General features: G+C 61.0%; 5 protein-coding genes across 5 annotated transcripts in view; 1 reads left to right on the top strand and 4 right to left on the bottom strand.

The window, feature by feature from the left end:
• The window catches only part of SDRG_15022 (hypothetical protein), a 5245-nt gene extending 1983 nt beyond the window's left edge, over positions 1-3262 (top strand). Inside the window, exon 2 of the mRNA XM_008621185.1 lies at positions 2265-3262. Coding sequence (XP_008619407.1) covers positions 2265-3251 — 987 coding nt within the window. The 3' untranslated portion in view covers positions 3252-3262. The remainder of the gene's footprint in view (positions 1-2264) is intronic.
• Positions 3263-3413: 151 nt separating this feature from the next.
• On the bottom strand, positions 3414-5765 carry SDRG_15023 (hypothetical protein; the record flags this gene model as incomplete). The annotated part of the gene is made up of 1 exon (XM_008621186.1): positions 3414-5765. The coding sequence occupies one exon, from the start codon at positions 5763-5765 to the stop codon at positions 3414-3416; it is 2352 nt and encodes a 783-aa protein (XP_008619408.1).
• A 746-nt stretch (positions 5766-6511) lies between these two features.
• On the bottom strand, positions 6512-8926 carry SDRG_15024 (hypothetical protein). Its single transcript, XM_008621187.1, has one exon. The coding sequence runs from the start codon at positions 8883-8885 to the stop codon at positions 6594-6596; it is 2292 nt and encodes a 763-aa protein (XP_008619409.1). The 5' UTR covers positions 8886-8926; the 3' UTR covers positions 6512-6593.
• Positions 8927-9168: 242 nt separating this feature from the next.
• Positions 9169-12102, bottom strand: SDRG_15025 (hypothetical protein). The gene has a single exon (XM_008621188.1). It carries the CDS (start codon positions 12097-12099, stop codon positions 9331-9333), a length of 2769 nt encoding a protein of 922 aa, XP_008619410.1. The 5' UTR covers positions 12100-12102; the 3' UTR covers positions 9169-9330.
• Positions 12103-12962: 860 nt separating this feature from the next.
• SDRG_15026 (hypothetical protein) lies at positions 12963-16628 on the bottom strand (the record flags this gene model as incomplete). The annotated part of the gene is made up of 1 exon (XM_008621189.1): positions 12963-16628. One exon carries the CDS (start codon positions 16626-16628, stop codon positions 12963-12965), a length of 3666 nt encoding a protein of 1221 aa, XP_008619411.1.
• Positions 16629-17599: the final 971 nt, after the last annotated feature.

The raw sequence follows: 17599 nt of genomic DNA on the forward strand, positions 1-17599 counted from the left end.
TTAACCAATCGTATGGCGCCGACCAGCTGGTCACAACTCAAACTTCCGCCGCGTCCCCCGCCTACTCGCGCGCTTCGTGATCACATTGAAAATGCAAGACGAAATGCTTGCGCACTCGTTCGACCTTCGGCGACGGATACACAGCAGTGATTGTGACTACGATTACGGCAACGAAGCTGCCGATTACACTTCCAAAGCCTGTGAGCAATCACCCGCCACAGTTTGCGAATGCCGTGCAACGGGTGGCCACGACCAAGGACAAAGGCGACAGAGTGCGGTTTGACCACGTGTCGAGACGGTGCTATTGCGATTTAATGTGTCAAGCTATGTGTTTGGGCCACGAAGCTCAAGCACGTGCGACGCGCTCATCCGCCTCGTCCCATTGATCAAAGGCACAAGGATCGACGATGACATTGCCAAGCTCATTCTCGAGTGACACGTCGAGCTTCAAGCCCTAGCTATTATGTACTCAGAGGTCATTTAGCTAAGGAATTCATCCCTTGATAGAGCTCCCAAACGAATGTCGCTTGGGCGCCCAACACGACTCTCGTTCGTCGCGTCCCGCACTTGCACTTGCGCGCCAGGCTTTGTTGCCTTGTTAAAAAGCGCTTCGTATCTGCTCTTTATTATATATATTAAATAACATGGTGACGATGGGCAAGCCATCATAACGTTGGTTGAACTTTCTGCATGACGAGCCGGTACGAAGCCGCGATGGCGCTGGTCCAGGAGCCCGGCGATTTCGCCTTCACGGGCACGCTGCCGCCGTCGACGCCGTTCCTCATCTACGTCCATGGCATGGACGAGCCGCTCGCATGGCCGCTCTGCGCCGCGCAAGCGACGCAGTGGAGGTGCTCTACCCGTCAGGCATCGTCGCCGCAACCAACCTCCGGCTCGTGTACGACGATAGCTACCACGCGATGCTCCGTACAATTCGCAAAGACATTGCAGAGCGCTTGGCGCCGACGGGCGAGATCCAGCTCGTGCTCTCGCACGCTGCCGTCGACAGCGTTGGCGACGCCGCCGCCTTGCAGGTGCTTCCAGCACAGGGCCACACGTTTGGCTCGCTCGTCGTCCTCGTCCCGTCCATGTGCACTGGCGGCGCCATTACGTTTACGTACGGCACCGGGACTACGACCTTGGACGCCGAGACGTCGCGCGGCACCACGGCTTATGCGTCGGCTTTTCTCAGCACGTCGATCTCGTCGGCGCCGATCACGGCTGGTCGCCGCGTCGCGCTGATCTTTCGCTTGGTCTACGACGAGGCGCACGAGGATATGCGACTGGCGCCGCCGAACCAAGAACCGGCCATTGCAGCGTTAACGGCACTTGCGGCCTCGCCGTTGGACCGGGTCCAGCGCATTGGTCTGCCTGTCATCGCGCGGCAAGATGACTCGTGTGGATTTCCGCTGTTTGAGCACCTCGAGCGTATCGACAAGGGGCTCGTCACCGTTCTTCTGGCTACCAAGTGCTATGACGTCGCGCTAGCTTCGTACGATGCTTATGATGAAAGCATGCGCGATCTGCAGCTACACCCTGCGTGCGGTGCGCCAAAGGAGCTGGGTCAAGCGTACATGCGTCGTACACTGGATGTCTCCTTGCCGCAGCGCGGGAGAGGTGCGCGGCACGCACTCGTCTTTTGGCCCACCCACCGCCGCATTGCAATGGTCGACCGCGAGAAGGCACTCGCATCCTTGGCCAAGGTGCTCGTTCTCGAGCCGCCAAGCACGTACAGCGACAACAACGACATCGCAGACAGTGACGACAGCGACAACCAAGCAGCAGCGCCTCGGCCCACGAGCTTTCTTGGTATTACCGACGTTGACGTCATCTTGCAAGTCGCAATGACAACGTTTTGCGCGTACCGGGCGTGCGAGGAGACGGAGCTCAGGCAATGGCGAAGCCAACCCGCGGAGACGCCGCTGTCGACCATGTCCCGGCTCTTGGCGCAGCGATATGACTTGGAGCTCACGTTTCGCTTTGTTGCCGACTGCGTCTGTACCCAGGACTACGTGTCCTTGTTGGAAGTGGCGCAGTGGCTGCACGGGCTATTGACGACACATGGATGCGCGCCGTTCGTACCTGCTTTGGTCACGCTCAGTTTGCGCTGGTCCGAATTCTACGTTGCGGATGTGCTGGATCTTTTGGCGACTTTAGCCGGTCTTGACGACGACCCGCTGTGTCCACCACTGCGCCAAAAGCACAGCGCCGAGCTCCTCAAGCGCTGCTGGGCGAGTCTCCAACTCAGATTCCGGTATCGCGAGGTCCGTCGTGAGGCTGCGATTGTCAAGTACTGTCTCCTTCTCGAAGCATATGTCTCCCACACGGCGCCCGAGCGCGCGTACGCCAACTATTTGGGCGACCACCTCCCACCGGTGCTAGTTTCGGTCGTCGACGGCTTTGCCTTGCCGTCCCCACCCTCGATCGACCGGCTCTTCTCGCCGTTCAAGAACGCCAACATGGCCGTGGGACTCGCAGCCGCCATCAAATGCAACCCAGCGCTGGCGCGCACGCCGTGGATCACGCGTGTGCTCGATGGCTTCAACGCGCGATCGGACGCGTCACATCGCTTGGTCGAAGCGCACCTGGACGCCGCCGCCAGCTTTCTCTTTCTTGCACTGCATGAAGAGCCACGCGACGACACCATGTTTGACGCCTTGATCCAGGTCTATGGTGCCGGTCTCCTGCCGGGCGTGCGATGGATCGTCACCAAGCACAAGCATTTGCTTCCGATCGGCTTTGCGTCGCAGGTCGTGGCATACGTCACTGCGGTGGTCCCGGCGCTCGTCAAGGTGCCGCTGGCACCGCGCCCGGAAAGGCAGCATTATCGTACACGAGACGACTTGTTCTCGAAGCCAAAGACGCCCAAGCAGCACATGCTTGTGCGCGATGCGATCGAGCTCCTCCGGTTGCTTGCCCCCGCGCAGCTGCCAGCGTTTGTCGAGGAGTGGCTGCACCGCCTGCCCAAGACGCTGCAAGTGACGGACGAGGTGCTCTTGCCAGTGGCCGCACTCGTCGTCGACGATGCGCCGCTGTGTCGCCAGCTACTGGACGCGGCGAGCCGGCATTCTGCCATCGCACTGTGCAAGAGCTACTCTAACGGGGATGCCGAAGACGACGAGTGGGACACCTCGTGCTATGAAAGGGCCATGGTGCCCCGCATCCCGGCCACGATCGCCGACCTGGAGATGCAAATGGCGACACAGCGCGACGCAAGCGCGTCAACACCAAAGCGTCAGCGTCGCGCATAAAAAGTACTCGTTCCCGATGCCTGGTCCAACGCAATGGTTGCGTCGCTCGAGCTCAGTTGGCTGCGTGACAGAGCGGACTCGCATATACCAACGAGGAACTTGCACGACCACAACTGCGCACCAACCTACCAACCGGATACAATACGCTCCTTGTTGAGGGAATTAGGCGACCCGTTGGCGCTTGCGACGTTGTTCTCGAGTCATCAAGGCTTTCAGCTGGTCACGGTCGACGTCCGAGAGCATCGGCAGCGTCGCGAGCGTCGTAGTCGCAAGAATCTCAAAGGCGTCATCGAGGTCGGGAAACTTGGTCGGAAAGCGCAGTGTGACTTCATACAGCACTGCGCGGAGCTGGTCTGGGCGCTGGACGACAGCGGCCACCCACGCCGTCAAAAATGGAGCGAAGTTGACGGCATCAAAGGCTGCCAAATACGCAAACGCGTCCAGCGCAATGCCCACGCCGACCGAGACACCGCTGAGGGCTTGGGCGTCGGGGCCATCGGCATAGTAGGCCAGCACAGGATCGTGGCTCGTAGCTGCCATGTCGGTCACCACATCGCCGCCCGATGTGGCCACGACCAGCAAGAGGCGGCTGCACTGCGCAATGAAATCGGGCGTGCCAAGCGCTGGCCAGTCCCGCAAGAGCAAGAGGATCGCGGGGGCAATACGAAGATGCAGGATGCCAACCATGGACCCAGCGACCTCGAGCAAGCGGTCGCCGACGACACTGACGACCAGCAGCGACGTGAGGACGTCCACCGACATCCAGCACATGTCATTTGGCGGCACAAAGGCGTCCAAAACAACAGGCACCCACGGCGCAGCGAGTGCATCGAGGCCTTGCTGGTACGCCATGGCCACGGCCGGGGCCAGCGCCCGCACCTTGGAGTACTGGACGCGGTTCAGCACTTTGCGAAAGTTCGTGGCCGGTCCGCGCATCGCTGCGATCGACGTCACAATGTCGTTGGGCAAGTGGCCATAAAACCACCGGTGCGTCACGGGCAGCCGGGCCACGTACGCGTCGAGCGCAAAGCTCAGCTCCAAAATGTCGCGTGGAATCGCGTGGAAGTAGCGCAGCGACGTGTCTTCGCCGTCGACGGCGGCCGCGCCATCCACCAAGAGCGTGTAGGCTTCGACGACCCACTCCGAGATGCCGGGCGCCTTGACCGGAGCACAGATCGGGCGGATCGCGACTCCAGCGATGCTGGCCACGAGGCGACACCCATTCGCAATGTGCACGTAGCGACTCGCCTTGACCCAGCGCTGGAGAAGCTTGGTGAGAATCGGCTCCATTGTCGACCAGCCAAAGACGGCGACGTCCCGAGAGATCAAATGGCCCATGTTGTTCATCAGGGCCGCGTCGCCATTCATCGGCGTCTGGAAAACGAGCGTCAAGAATCGCTCGATCCAGTCGAGACGGTGCGCGTTCCCGAGGGCTGCGTAGACAGCGACAACGTCGTCACAGCGGCAGTTGAAGGCTTGACTCTCGGGACAGAGGCGCGTCATGACAGCCTCAAAGAGAGCCTCGACCGACGGCTGGCCAAAGAGGTCGATGGTATCGTCGTCGTCTGAGGCGGCTGCAAGCGAGCGTGCAATCGCCGAGAGATGGGCGATCTGCGCGCGATGATGCGTTGGCCAAAAAACAAAGCCGTAAGCAGGCTTGGAGCCGGTCGCAAACAGGCGGGCGTCGATCTTGCAGTAGTGAGGGTGGTGGGTCACTGCGTCGCACAACGTCGCACCGTCCGGGAGCGTCCACGCGGCCACGCGCGGAAGGTCCGCTTCGTTTGTCCAGTGCAGGTGAACGAGAAGTACGTCGTACGCCTGCGTCGCCAGCAGCGCGGTGAGCATGGCCTTGTCGTGCGGGTGGAGGTCGCCGGACGCGACCGACAGGGTCGTGATCGTCTTGCACAGGACGTGGACCTTCGGCGATGGCCGAGAGGCGAGTGCGAGGAGCGCTGTGACGGCTGGAGCATTGACATTGCTGTTCTCATCGTCCAGCACGAGGTGGTAGACAAGCCATGGCCGGCGCGTCGAGATACCGGCTGTCGCGCCGCAGAGCCAGACAGTGCAGCGCGCAGGTGTCTTGGCCGGCACGACAGGCAGCTCAACACAGAGGAATCCAAACGTTCCCGGTGGCTGCGTCGGAGGCGCCCATGGCTTTTGCGGTCCGGACCGGCTCGCGCTGTAGTAGTAGGCGAGTTGCAGCGAGAACGACCCGGACGGGGCAAACATCGTCTGGATCATATCGCGTACCTGGCCATGGAGCACGTCTGTCCAGGCTGGGTTGACAATGGAGATGCGGTCGCCTGGCACCTGTGTCGCACAGGCGTGGCCGTCGCTGCCGGCGTCGCTCTCGGCTGGAAGCGCCAGCTTCGGATCGACCGGCGCGGCCAAGAAGAAGCTGTGACGCGGTCGGTCCAGCGTCCGAGGCTTGACGAGCGCGAGCGCGGCCTCGAAGCGCTGGACGTCGGTGAGCTCCACGCCGAGCGCCTGCGTCATCGCTCGGGTCCGGACCATCGCCAACGTTGGGATCTGACCAAGATGCACTCCGGATACAAATACCTCGCATCCGGTTAAATTCACAGAACAATCCGGATACCCAACGCTGGCCATCTCGGTCGGTGCTTGCTTCTTGCTTCGTTGGCTCGCTGCTTGGTACGAGGCCGATAGCATGCACATAGGAAGCCACAGACGCTAGGAGAGAGCTGTGCGCTTCGTCGTCCGGGTAGAACCGCTGGGAGATGCGAGTGCGTTGACTCATTTTAGGACCAGCACGGTTGCATGACATATTCTCCACGCTGTTAGGTTTACAGTCTACGCCATGTACAATGCAGTGTACTCGGTATATTAGCGTCAGAGTACTAGCTTGCATCGCGCAGTACTACGCCTGCCGTGACCACTGTTCACTCATACTGGGTCCTGAGCCTGCCACGTCATGGGTTCGTGACCAATCATGATGCCACGTCATCCGCAGCTCGAGCTGGTCGAGAGGCGAGAGCGCATCTCACGGAAGCACTGCGGGACTGTTGCACACTAATGACAAGAACCAACCATTGCAACGTCCATGGGACAAGATTCTCGTAGGTAAGAAGGGACGTCTAGCTCCACTTGCCCTCGCTTCGACCCTTGGGGTTAGACCTGTAGCGCGTCCCTAGTGTCATTACGAGTTTGATATCAACCATGTAGCAGGCTGTATGAAGCAGGTTTCGCCAACCGTCACATTCATTGCTCAGTCCTTGTGCTCGCGTCATTGTCTTCCTGCGGTTGATTGACATTTCCGTACATTTGTTCTCGGGTTACGCCGATTCGAAAACTCTATTTCATGCATTTTACAGTCTCATAGCGCTACTCGACGCGTGCACGCTTGCGCGCTGAGATTTCAGCTGCATCGAGGAGCTCTTGCAGCCGTTGCCGACGGGCCCTATCGTCGTCAGCAACGTCGGGCAACGCATGAAGCGTCGTCGTTGCGAGCGCGAGGAACCCCTCCATCTCGTGAGGAAACCGGTCATAGAAGCGGACGACGACGTCCAAGACAAGCGTGTGCTCGAGCTGCAGCCCACTTGCGACCCACGCCGTGCCAAACCGCAGCAAGTTTGTCGGGTCAAACATAACGAAAAACGCAAAGGCGTCCAGCCACAACGTGACGTCGATCGGAGCGTCCATTGCATCGTCCAGCGTTGCGGCGTAGTAGTCACGGACCGTATCGTCGTCTCTGGCAGGCCGACGCGCGCGGTCAACGTCGGACGCCAGCGCAAGCAGCAAACTGGAGCACGGAGCCAGGACATCGGGTGGCGCTGGCGTGGGAAGGGACTGAAGAAACAAAAGCACGGAAGGCACCACGTACAGAAGTCGCTCGCTCGCCATGAGATCGAGAGCCGAGTCGAAGAGACCTGCGATCGCAGCGACGCCGAGGATACTGGCGCGCACGTCGACGCTCAGATCGTATCCCAGAACGTGCAGGACGCGGTGCGCGTACGCGCGCAGCACCGTCTCGATCCATTCGGCCGCGGGCAAGTGAAAGCCTTGGCGATACACGGCGAGCAGCGTCGGCGCCAAAAGCGTCAGCTCCGAGAGCTCCGACACGATTGCTTCGAGGTCAAATGTCGGCCCACGGAAGGACGCAATCGCATGCACAATGTCGGGAGGCGCTGAGCCAAAGAACCATCGGTGGGTCACCTCGAGGTGCGTGACGAACGCGTGGAGCTGAAAGCTGTGCGTCAAGACGCAGCGTGCGGCCGCAGCGTCGCTCTTCAGATCGCCTTGTGCAATGGCGCTTTGGGCGGCGGCGGCGAGGTCTGTGTACGCGTCGACGACCCACTCGTGGAAGCTCGGTGCGTCCATATTCATATGCACCGGGTCGTTCGAGACGCCCGCGAGGTTTGCGACGAGGCGGTAGCTGCACGCAAGGCGCCAATTCGTCGGCGACGTTGTCCAGCGCTCGAGTAGCCGAGAGAGCATTGGGCCCATGATCGACCAGCCAAAGGTAGCAATGTCGCGCGCCAAGAGATGACACATCGCCGTCAGCTCTTCGTTGCGCACTGGCGCGTCGTACACGTCGCAGAGAAAGCGCTCGATCCACTCAAGGTGCTGGCCGTCGCTCAGCGCGGTGTAGAACGACGTGACGCTGCGGCCAAAGCTGTCTTGCGTCATCTCGCGCGGATCTTGAAAGCGCGGCAAGACCATCTCGAGTAGCCCGTCGACACTGGTTTGGCCAAAGGCGGTACCGCCGCTTCGAATAACATCGCCAAGTGCGGAGAGCGGTGCTACGTATGCGCGGTGGCTCTTGGCCCAGAACACAAGGCCGCACGCACTGCGCCCGGCGGTCGCTTGGATGCGGCCTTGCAGCACGCACGCCTGCGGCGCCGACAAGATCGCGTCGGGCACGTCGGCGCTGTCCGAGGCGACGCACCATGAAGTCACTGTCGGGTAGTTTTTGGACCGCGACCACTCGAGGTTGGCCAAGAGCACGTCGTACATGGTCGACGTCAGGAGAACGGACGTGATGGCGGCGTCGCGCGGGTGCAGCTCGTCGCGGTCGACATCCGGGTTGGTCAGCACCTTGTAAAAGTTGAACTGCGTTGGCGACGGGCGAGAGGCCAACGCACGGACGCCTGCGATGGCCTCGACGTTGCGCACATCTGGGCCGTCCAAGACGAGGTCGTACACGAGGACCGGCGACGCGCCGATTTCGATCGGGAGGTTTGTGCCCGCGAGCCAAATGGCGCAGCGTGCGGCGGTCGTTTCTGGAAACAGAGGCAGCTCGATGCAGAGCGTCCCAAAGGCGCCACGTGGGCGCGGCCAGCGGCGGAGGCTCGTCGCGTAGTAGGCAAGCGCGATCGTGAACGGGCTCGAGGGCGCGAACGTCGTTCGGATCGTCTTGCGCACGTGGGCGTGCACCTCGGCGTCCCACGCCGGGTTACCAATGCGCACATGCTGGCCTGGCACGACGGTCGCCGACGCTGCGTCGACGGCAGACAGGTCGTTCGCCGGGAGTTCCAAGCACGGATCGATCGGCGCCGAGAAGAGGAAGACGCGTGGCAGCGCGTTCGAGACGCGGAGGCGGACGCGCGCCAGCACGTCCTCGTAGCGCGAGACGTCGGTGGGCGCGGCCGGGCGCAGCCGGACCCGTGTGGCCATCCCAAATGGAAATAGAGCACCGCTACCTGATTGGTTCGTTGGAGATTCAAATGCGCTGTGATTCGTCAAAATATAAACAGTCGTGATTGGCTAAAAGGCAAAAGATTTCGATGCAAGACCGTCCAATCAGCAACGATGCCAGTCAAAACGAAGGTTCAGCGAACACTCTGCGACCTGCCGCACTGTGCACAGAGTGTCTTGCATAGTGACGACGATGCAATGGCTCTGAGACCTCTGTGGCCTGTGAGCCTGTACAGAGCCTATCAAAAGCATTGCGCTCGTACACTCCCAGCCCTAGTAAGGGTGTTCATGTCCTCGGAGACTCCTACACTAGTCCAGTCGTAGGTTGAAGGTACCGCAAAGCTTCGCACATTGCCAAGACCAACACGCAAAAATCATTTCTTCCATAAGCCTCAGAGCACTCTTGGCCAACGACACCATGCGCTCAGCCTCGGTGGCGCGCAAGGAGCTCCGAGACGGCGCGGACACGACCCAGCTCGGCGTCGACCGTCTTGCGGCGCTTCAGTCGCTCCTTGAGCTCGACGAGCGGGAGCTGTCCGTCTTGGCGGATCTTGCCCACGAGCCGGCAGCTCTGCCAGTCGCTGTGTTCGAGCGGCAGGATCGCCAAGGCCGTGGGATGCGCGCGCATGATGCGCTTGGCCGTCAAGCAGAGCTCGCCCCAGTACTCGTCGACGAGTGGGTCGCGCAGAAACTTGAAAAACGACGCGCACGGCGCATCGCAGCAGCCTTTCGCCGGTACGAGCGCCGGCAGGGCATAGTCGAGCAGCACTGCGCCATCATCCTCGTCCGTCGGCGATGGCAGCGCGTGCAACGTCGCTTCGGCCAGCGTCACAAACACATCCGTATGGCCTTGGACGTGGTCGCAGAAGCGCAGGACGACGTGGTAGAGCGTCGTCCGCACGCTCTTGGGCCGACGGAGCTGCATCGGCAGCCACGATGCCGCAAACGTCGACAAGAAGGTCGGTGCAAAAGCCGCCAAGAACGAAAATGCGTCCAAGGCGACCCAGACGCGGACATGGGTGCCCGTGCGGTCGGCCGCCGACAGTCCAGTAAAGTAGTACTGGTTGAGTTGGATCGCGAGCGGGTTGGTGAACGCTTCGATGGCGTACTCGTCCATATACAGCGCCGTGTTGTGCTTGTTGTCGGCAAAGACATACCCCGCACGGTCGTCGGTCGCAAACGACAGCAGGTATGCAGCCGCTTCCTCGGCCATCCACGGCGCGGCCTGCGCCGGCCATTTGCGAAAGAACGCGACGAGCGCCGGCGCGATCGCGAGGCGCCACCGGTCGGCGATCGTATCGAGCACATCGAGGAAGCGGTCGTTGAGGGCCGTGATGGCAAAGAGACACGCAATCACGCGCACCGAGAGACTGCTGTCGTCGCCGTGGTCGCCCGCATCAAACGCGTCGGCAATAACGTCGGCGTACGGCGCGACGACGTCGACATGGCCTTGCTGAAGAAGAACGCCCAGCGCCGGTGCCACGTCATGGATGGGCGAGACCGCGCCCGTCGTGAGCCAATCATCGAGCGAGTACCGTGGACCACGAAACAAAGCGATTTTGGCGACAACAACGTCCGGCAGCGACCGGTAGAGATGGCGGCCGTGGAGCGAACTCGTGGCTACGTACGCTTGCAACTGGAGGTGGTGTTTGATGAGCGGCGTCGCGGCCGCCTTGATGTCGTCGGCGTCGCACGCGACAAACGCGCCGTCGGCCAAGTACGTCCATGCATCCACGATCCAGTCGGTGATGCCAACGGCCGTCACCGCGTCACACACCGGGTCATCGGCGACCCCGGCGAGGCTTGCAACGAGGCGGTAGCCGTGGGCGGCGTCGGTACTCGACGTGATCGCCCAGCGCCCGACCATCGTGAGCAGCGGCGGCGCCATCGCTGGCCAGCCAAAAACGCGAATGTCCCGGACAAGGAGAGGGCCCATGCCGACGAGGAGCTCGCTCGTGGGGCGGCAGAGCGTCGTGAGGAAGTACGACAGGATGCGGAGACGTCCACGGAGGCCAAGGGCTGTGTACATGTTGATGACGTCACTTGACGTCGGAACGTCGGCGAACCGCGGCAGGACAATGTCGATGAGGTCGTCGACCGAGTTGTACCCATAGAGCTCGGTGGCGGTCCCGAGGCTTGCGTCGAGAATCGCTCGGCTCAAGACGGCGAGACTCATCTTGTGGACGCGGTACGCCTTGGGCCAGAACACGAGGCTGCACTCGGGCGACTCGTCGGTCGCAAAGAGGTGGCCTTGGATGACGAGGCTCTCGATGCAGTCGTCCATCGCAGCGTCAATCTCGGTGCCATGCGGCGGCACGTACGATGCGATACCAGACGTGAACGCCCCGTCGTCGGCTTCTTCGTGCTCGACAAGGATCACGTCGTAGGCCTTGGACGTGAGGAGCGCAGTCAGCGTCGCTCTATCGAGCGGCGCAAGGTTGTTCGAGCAAATCGATGCGTTCGTGAGCGCTTTTGCAAAGACGTGCATCTTGGGCGACGGCCGCGTCGCGAGTGTCGCCAGCGCGTCGGCCGTGTCCTGGATGAGCTTCGTCGGGCCATCGCGGATCAGATGGTACACAAGCACAGCGCGCTGACCTAATGATACCTTGGGCACGACGATAGGCGTATTGGGCAGGAAGACGACGCAGCGCGCCTGGGTCAATGGCGGCGTCTCGTACCACGGCGTGTTGTCGTCGCCAAAGGTTGGTGGCCCGCCTTCGTGCCACGCCGGCAGCGCAATGCAGAGCGTCGCAAACGTCCCGGGCGGGCGCGACGCTGGCACAAGGCTCTCGCGGCTACCGGCGGCGTCGACCGCCAAGTGCGCCAGCTGCAACGAAAACGAGCCAGACGACAAGAACGCGCCTTGCACCGTCTCTCGAACATGGCCTTCAAGCTCGTCGCGCCACGCGGGATCCTCGAGGGAGAGGCGGCTCGCAGGCACAAGGCCGAGGAGAAAGCCGTCGCCGAACGTCGAGATGATGTGGTTGGCCTCGTCCGTGCCGAGTGGCCAGGCGAGCTCCTCGTCGGCATTGATACGCAGAAGCGGCTCCATGTGCATGGAGAGGTCGAACATGAGGAAGGGCGTGCTGAGGACGCGCGGCTGGAGGCGCGCCAGTGTGTCCTCGTAGAGCTTGACGTCGCCGACGCTGGGCTTGGTCGCTGCCTTCTTGCCACCACGCCGCTTCTTCGCCATCGCTCAAAATTTAGCTTGCCACGTATCCGGTCGCCAAAGCATCCGGATACGGCGGTTCGGATGGCGCTCTTTGCCAAGGATGATCGCGAACTACCCCAACCCCAAGCGCTCTGCAGCATCGCATGAGCGCCAGAAGAGGTAAGTATATATATATCAACGTTATCTTCGTGCATAGACTTGGCATACGTAAAGACTAGCATTCTCCTTCTTCTTCATTAGAGCCAAATATATAGTGAAAAATCACTGTGATTAGACTTGGATGATGATCAACTAACCACCGAAGTAGAGGCGGAGTCGCTTTGGCGGTGGCAGTTCGTCGTCTGGATTGGTGGTCAACTGCGTTTCGTCGGCGATGGCTGCAGTGATCTTGTCGACGGTCCTCGCTGGCCAGACGCATCTCCTCGGTTGACGTCGGTGCATGGAGGTTGTCCCGAGGAGCACCTTTGTACGGGGTGGAGTTGACGACGTGGAAGCAATTGGGATTCCTTTCTAGGAAACCGTTTGAACAACCAACCCAGGGTCCGAAACCGTCCGAAGCCCCGGAAAGGAGGGGGACCGTGCCCACGCACACTCAAGAGCAACACTACACAGTCAAAAGCGACAGCTAAAACAAACAAAAGCGACAAGCCCAAAGCCAAAGCCTTGCGTCGACAACGACAATGGCCCGAGGACGATAACCGCAACCGGGAGGCTCCCCAGCAGTAGCAGAAGGACAATCCACCTCAAGTTCACGCAGCCTCAGCTGCCGCACCGACACCAACACAAAAATAAAAATCAAGAGAGCCACAATCACAACCACAACCCAAATCAACACGAACCCAGTACGACTAGAACGAGAATGAGAAATAGAAAAAAAAAAAACGTTAATCGAAAAGCTGCCACATGAACTTCAATGCCCGCAGTTCGTCCAGATGGGACTCTGTCAAGTAAATTTGACTTTGCCGCAGCTGGTGCACGAGGCGTCCCAGCGGCACGTTGTTCTCTTCCGATACGTACGTGAACGGGACGTTCGAGTGCTCGTGCTTGATAAAGAACCGACGGAGTTCGCCGAGACAACTGCGCCACGGAAACTCGTCGTCGATGGGCTGCGTTGGCATAAAGACATGGTGGCCACGAGGTGGGCCCCACTCATTTGCGAGTCGGCGCCGAACGGACGCCGTCGTCTCCGTATTGTTTTGGCGGCGGCGGCGGACGTTGGTGCGGATCGCCTGCACCGGCATCGCATCGATGATGCCGTCGTCTTTGACGTCGTAGTCGATTCCCGCGCCGTCGTCTCCGTCGTTGTCGTTGTCGTCGTCGTCATCGGTGCTGCAGAGATCGATGGTTTCGTAGCACTTGCGTTTGCTCGGCTTGCTGCGTTTGATGGCCGTCTTGTCGATCTGCTTGTCGTCGTCACGATCAAAGCCACCTTTCACGTCGGCGGGAGTACTGGACGAGGCGCCCCGAGCCGAGGCAGTCGCGTTTTGCACGGGAGCCACTGGCACTGCTTCCACGATGGACGCTGGCGGCTCCGGCGCGGGCAGTAATGCAGCGTCGGTCGCGACGGCCACGGGCAAAGCGGCCCATCCAAAGCCAAGTGCATCAAGCTGAGCAACAATCGCCGGTACGACCTCGGCTGTTGTGAGGCGGCGCAACCCAAACACAACGTCGCCGAGTCGTAGGCCGTGTGTTGGCGCTGGCCAGGTGGCATTGGCATCGACTGTGAACGTACGAGGTACGTCCAAATGCCCGTTGAACGCCTTGAACATAGCGAGCGCCTGGAACTTGATCGCCCACCGAGCTTGGCGGTCGAATTGCCGATCGTCGAGGGCCGACTGCAGATGCGTAAACGCTTGTCCGACTTCGAGCTCGAGCAAAAATGCGCCCACCGACAATGGTTGCAGTGCGACCGGACAAGCTGGCGATAAAGAGCCGAGGAGCGTCAAATCGCTCGGGCGTGGCGTCGCGTGGAGCCACAGATCCAGCGCAACGAGGTGGTCGCAGCGCTCGTTCGTGTCGGCGTCAACAGCGAGCGCGGGAGCTGCTTGTACTGCCGGCTGCTCCTCAGCGACGCTTGGCAGAGGTACAACTGCTGGCAACTGTGGCATGACGACTGGCAACGGTCGCACGACTACTGGCAACGGCGCAGCGACGACTACTGGCAACGGCGCATCGATGACGGCTGGTTGGACGACCGTGGTGGTGGCTGCCGAGGCAAGGATGGCTGGCGCCGCCGAGTTCTCGTCGCTTGACAATGTTGTAGCTACTGGCGGCGGAGCGTCAGCTCCGATGGTATCATTGGTTGCGGCCGCAGAGATGGCGGGCGTCGCCGCGTTCACGCCCACCGATATTGACACAGCTTCTGGCATTGGAGCATCGGCTCCGATGGCATCGATTGCGGTGGTGGTCGTGGCCGGCAGCAAGTAGAGCTCTCTTGCCGAGACGAGCAACTTGACCCAATGGCCGAGGCGCATGCCGTGCATGTCTTTCGGCCAACTGGCAGTTTGAGGCACGAGGAAGTCCTCTGGCACGTCCGTCAAGCCGCAGAGCGAGTGGTACGTGCGCAATCCGTCCACGATGTGCGCCCACGTCGCAGGCGAGTTAAACTCGAAGCCGATCGCCACCAGCTGGTTTGACTTGGCGAGTTTGAGATGCGCCATGCGCACACCGAGCGACCACGCGAGCTCGCCCAGCGGTGCGCCACGCCACGACGCCGACCATTCGGCGGGCACCACAAAGTCCAGCGGTACGGTCGTCTTGCCATCGCAGGAGAGACGAAAGGCCAGCTGGACAAAGACGTCAAAGGGCGGAACGTCAGTAAAGAGACCCAACGCTCGGACGGTTGCCTCGTCTTCTGGTGCGAGCTCAAACCAGTGGTATCGCAGCGACGGAAGCACATACGAGAGCACAATGCCGCTACTGCCAGCTGGCCAAGCGGCGTCGTTCAGAGGTACAGCAAAGCCCTTTGGCATCGCAAGCACGTCGCCGACCAGGCACTGATACGTATGAAGGGCTGCGACCTGCGCAGCAATCGGGACCATCCCGACAGCAAGTGCATCGCGCGTCGTACGCTTGACGCAGCGGGTAGACGGAACCCAAAACGTCGGCCACGAGAAGCCCACGAGCTTGAGCTGCACCTCGAGTTTGTCGTCGAGCACTCGGGGATAATAGCGAAGGTTTTTTGCAAAGACGGCGACTGGGACACCTTGGAGCTGCGGCGGCCATGGCGATGCTATCGGAACCGGATACGACAAGAGCACGCGAGCCGACCCGCGCAAAAGTCGATAGAAACCGAGGGCGCACATCATGTCGTGGGTCGTCCAAGTGCGGGACTTCGGTGCTGGCGCGGTGGGTGGCAGCTCATCCGTGATGGCGCTGCGGTTGGCGACTCGGACGCCGAGAGCGCGGATCTCGTCGCACACGGGCAGCGAGAGTTGCTTGTGTTGCCAAAACCAGCGCAGACGCACACCCAGCTGAACGCCGCCACTGTCTGCTGGCCACGCAGAGCCACTCGCGGGCACGACAAATTCGTCTGGCACGGCAATATGGACGTCACGGACGACCCGCACAACGTCTCGGAGCTGCTGCAGAACCTCAACGCGTGCGTTTGCATCGCGCGGGGGTGCCCACAACGATGAGGCGACGGGCGGAATCTGCGTGAGCGCTGCAAAGGTTGATGCTGTGGTATGTGGCAGCAGACGCAGTCGCTTGGCCGTGTGCATGCGCTCGACATAGTGTCCAAGGCGCAGTCCGGCGAGGTCGCTCGGCCACGTAGCTGGAGCCACAAAGCTCGTTGGGACCGCCAGTGGACCGTACAGAGATCGAAAGTGCTCGAGACCACGTACGATGTTGGCCCACGTCGCGTCGACGTTGAAGACAAAGCCGGCTAGTTGCAGGTCGTCGTGCTGTGCAGCCTTGAGCGCCCGAGCCTTCAAGCCGACCGACCACGCAAGATCGCCGAGGGCCAAGCCGCGCCAGGCGTTGATCCAGAGACCGCCCATCCGAGGAACGACAAAGTCGATGCGCACGGCGCAAGAGCCAAATTCGTCGCGGTAGATGGCGAGCAGCTCAATAAACGAGCAAAAGTCGGGCAGATCGGCAAAATAACCGGCCTCACGGAGCCGGTCGGCGTCGGCCTCGGGTAGCTCGTAGACATACGCGCGCAGCGACGCGAGCGCGAGATCGAGAGCGACGTAATGCATCGGAAGCGGCCACACGTCCGCTTCGGGCGGTACGATGAACCCGTCGGGCACATTGACGTGGCCGTGCAGACGCCGAAAGACGAGAAGCGCCTCGATCTGCTCCGACCACGCGACGGTTTGAGCCAAGGGCGCTTGCTGGCCCGGCCGGTGCACGACGCAAAACGTCGCATTCTTGAACGACAGACGCCAGAGGAATCCGAGCGCATCGAGGTCGCTAATTCGTTGCACTCGTTCGGACGTGTAAGCAATGCTTCGACAGCGCAGCTTGCAGACCACGAGACCAAGCGGCAGGTGGTGCAAGTGCTGTGGGTACGACGTTGGCACGACGTACAGCTGTGGCACCTTCATATGACCGTGTGCTTGTCGATACAAGCACATCGCCTCGAACCGATGCGCCCAACTCCACTGGTGGCGTTGCACCCCGGACTCGGTAGCCCAGGTAACCGCCCAGGTTGTCGACGCTGCGCCGTCGTCCGACGCAGCCGCTTGAACATCGTCCGCCATCACAGCCAAGTGTAAAATGCAAGATCGCCATTCATCGAAATGGCCAACGGCCTTTGGCTTGGTCGCACAGGTGGACTAGACCGTTGGTGCTTTGTCCGACGCCCCAACGAAACGCCATCTCGCATCCCATTGGTTGCCAAGACATGCGTCACGACCCGCGACGCAAAGTCTGTCGAGACGAGATGCTTGTGCGTGACGACAACGGAGCGAGCGACCGGGAGCCCAGCAAGGGATAGCGCAAGTGCTCTTCCAGAACGAGCGCTTGCATCGGCGTCAGCGTTGTCTTGTCGAGCGCACCCGGGTAGCCACAAGCACGTTGACGAGGCCCTTGTCGATAGGCTGCATGCGATCACAGCAGAGGCTATCTCCCTCGTTCAGGTACGCAACGTACCGAGCAAAGCGCGGGCCCCGTTCCAACGGCAAGGCTGCGAGGGCTGTGAACGCGGTGATGGCCGGTTCTTGGTTGATCGGCGCCCTACGCATATTCTTTTACTTCTCTACATAGACCAAGCCATTGACGAGCGCGACGCGGTGGTGCAACTAAGTCTAGGTCTCAATAACGTTTGGTACTTGGCACGCCAACAAGCGGCAGAGAAGAGGCTAACGTTATACCTGTTTGACACAACGTCCGGCTCGAAATGACATGCAGATGCTAGCGCCATAACGAAAGCATGGAAAAAGCGCTGGCGACACCGTAACAAGTCCAAGGCACGACGATCCTCTTGCACAAGAAGGACCACCGGGACTGTCCTGCCAACTACCGTCCGACCACGCCCAGGACGGCCTCCAGATCGACTCGACAACACACGCCGTGA

The sequence above is a fragment of the Saprolegnia diclina genome (genome assembly GCF_000281045.1).
Source record: "Saprolegnia diclina VS20 unplaced genomic scaffold supercont1.83, whole genome shotgun sequence".
NCBI lineage: Eukaryota > Oomycota > Saprolegniomycetes > Saprolegniales > Saprolegniaceae > Saprolegnia > Saprolegnia diclina.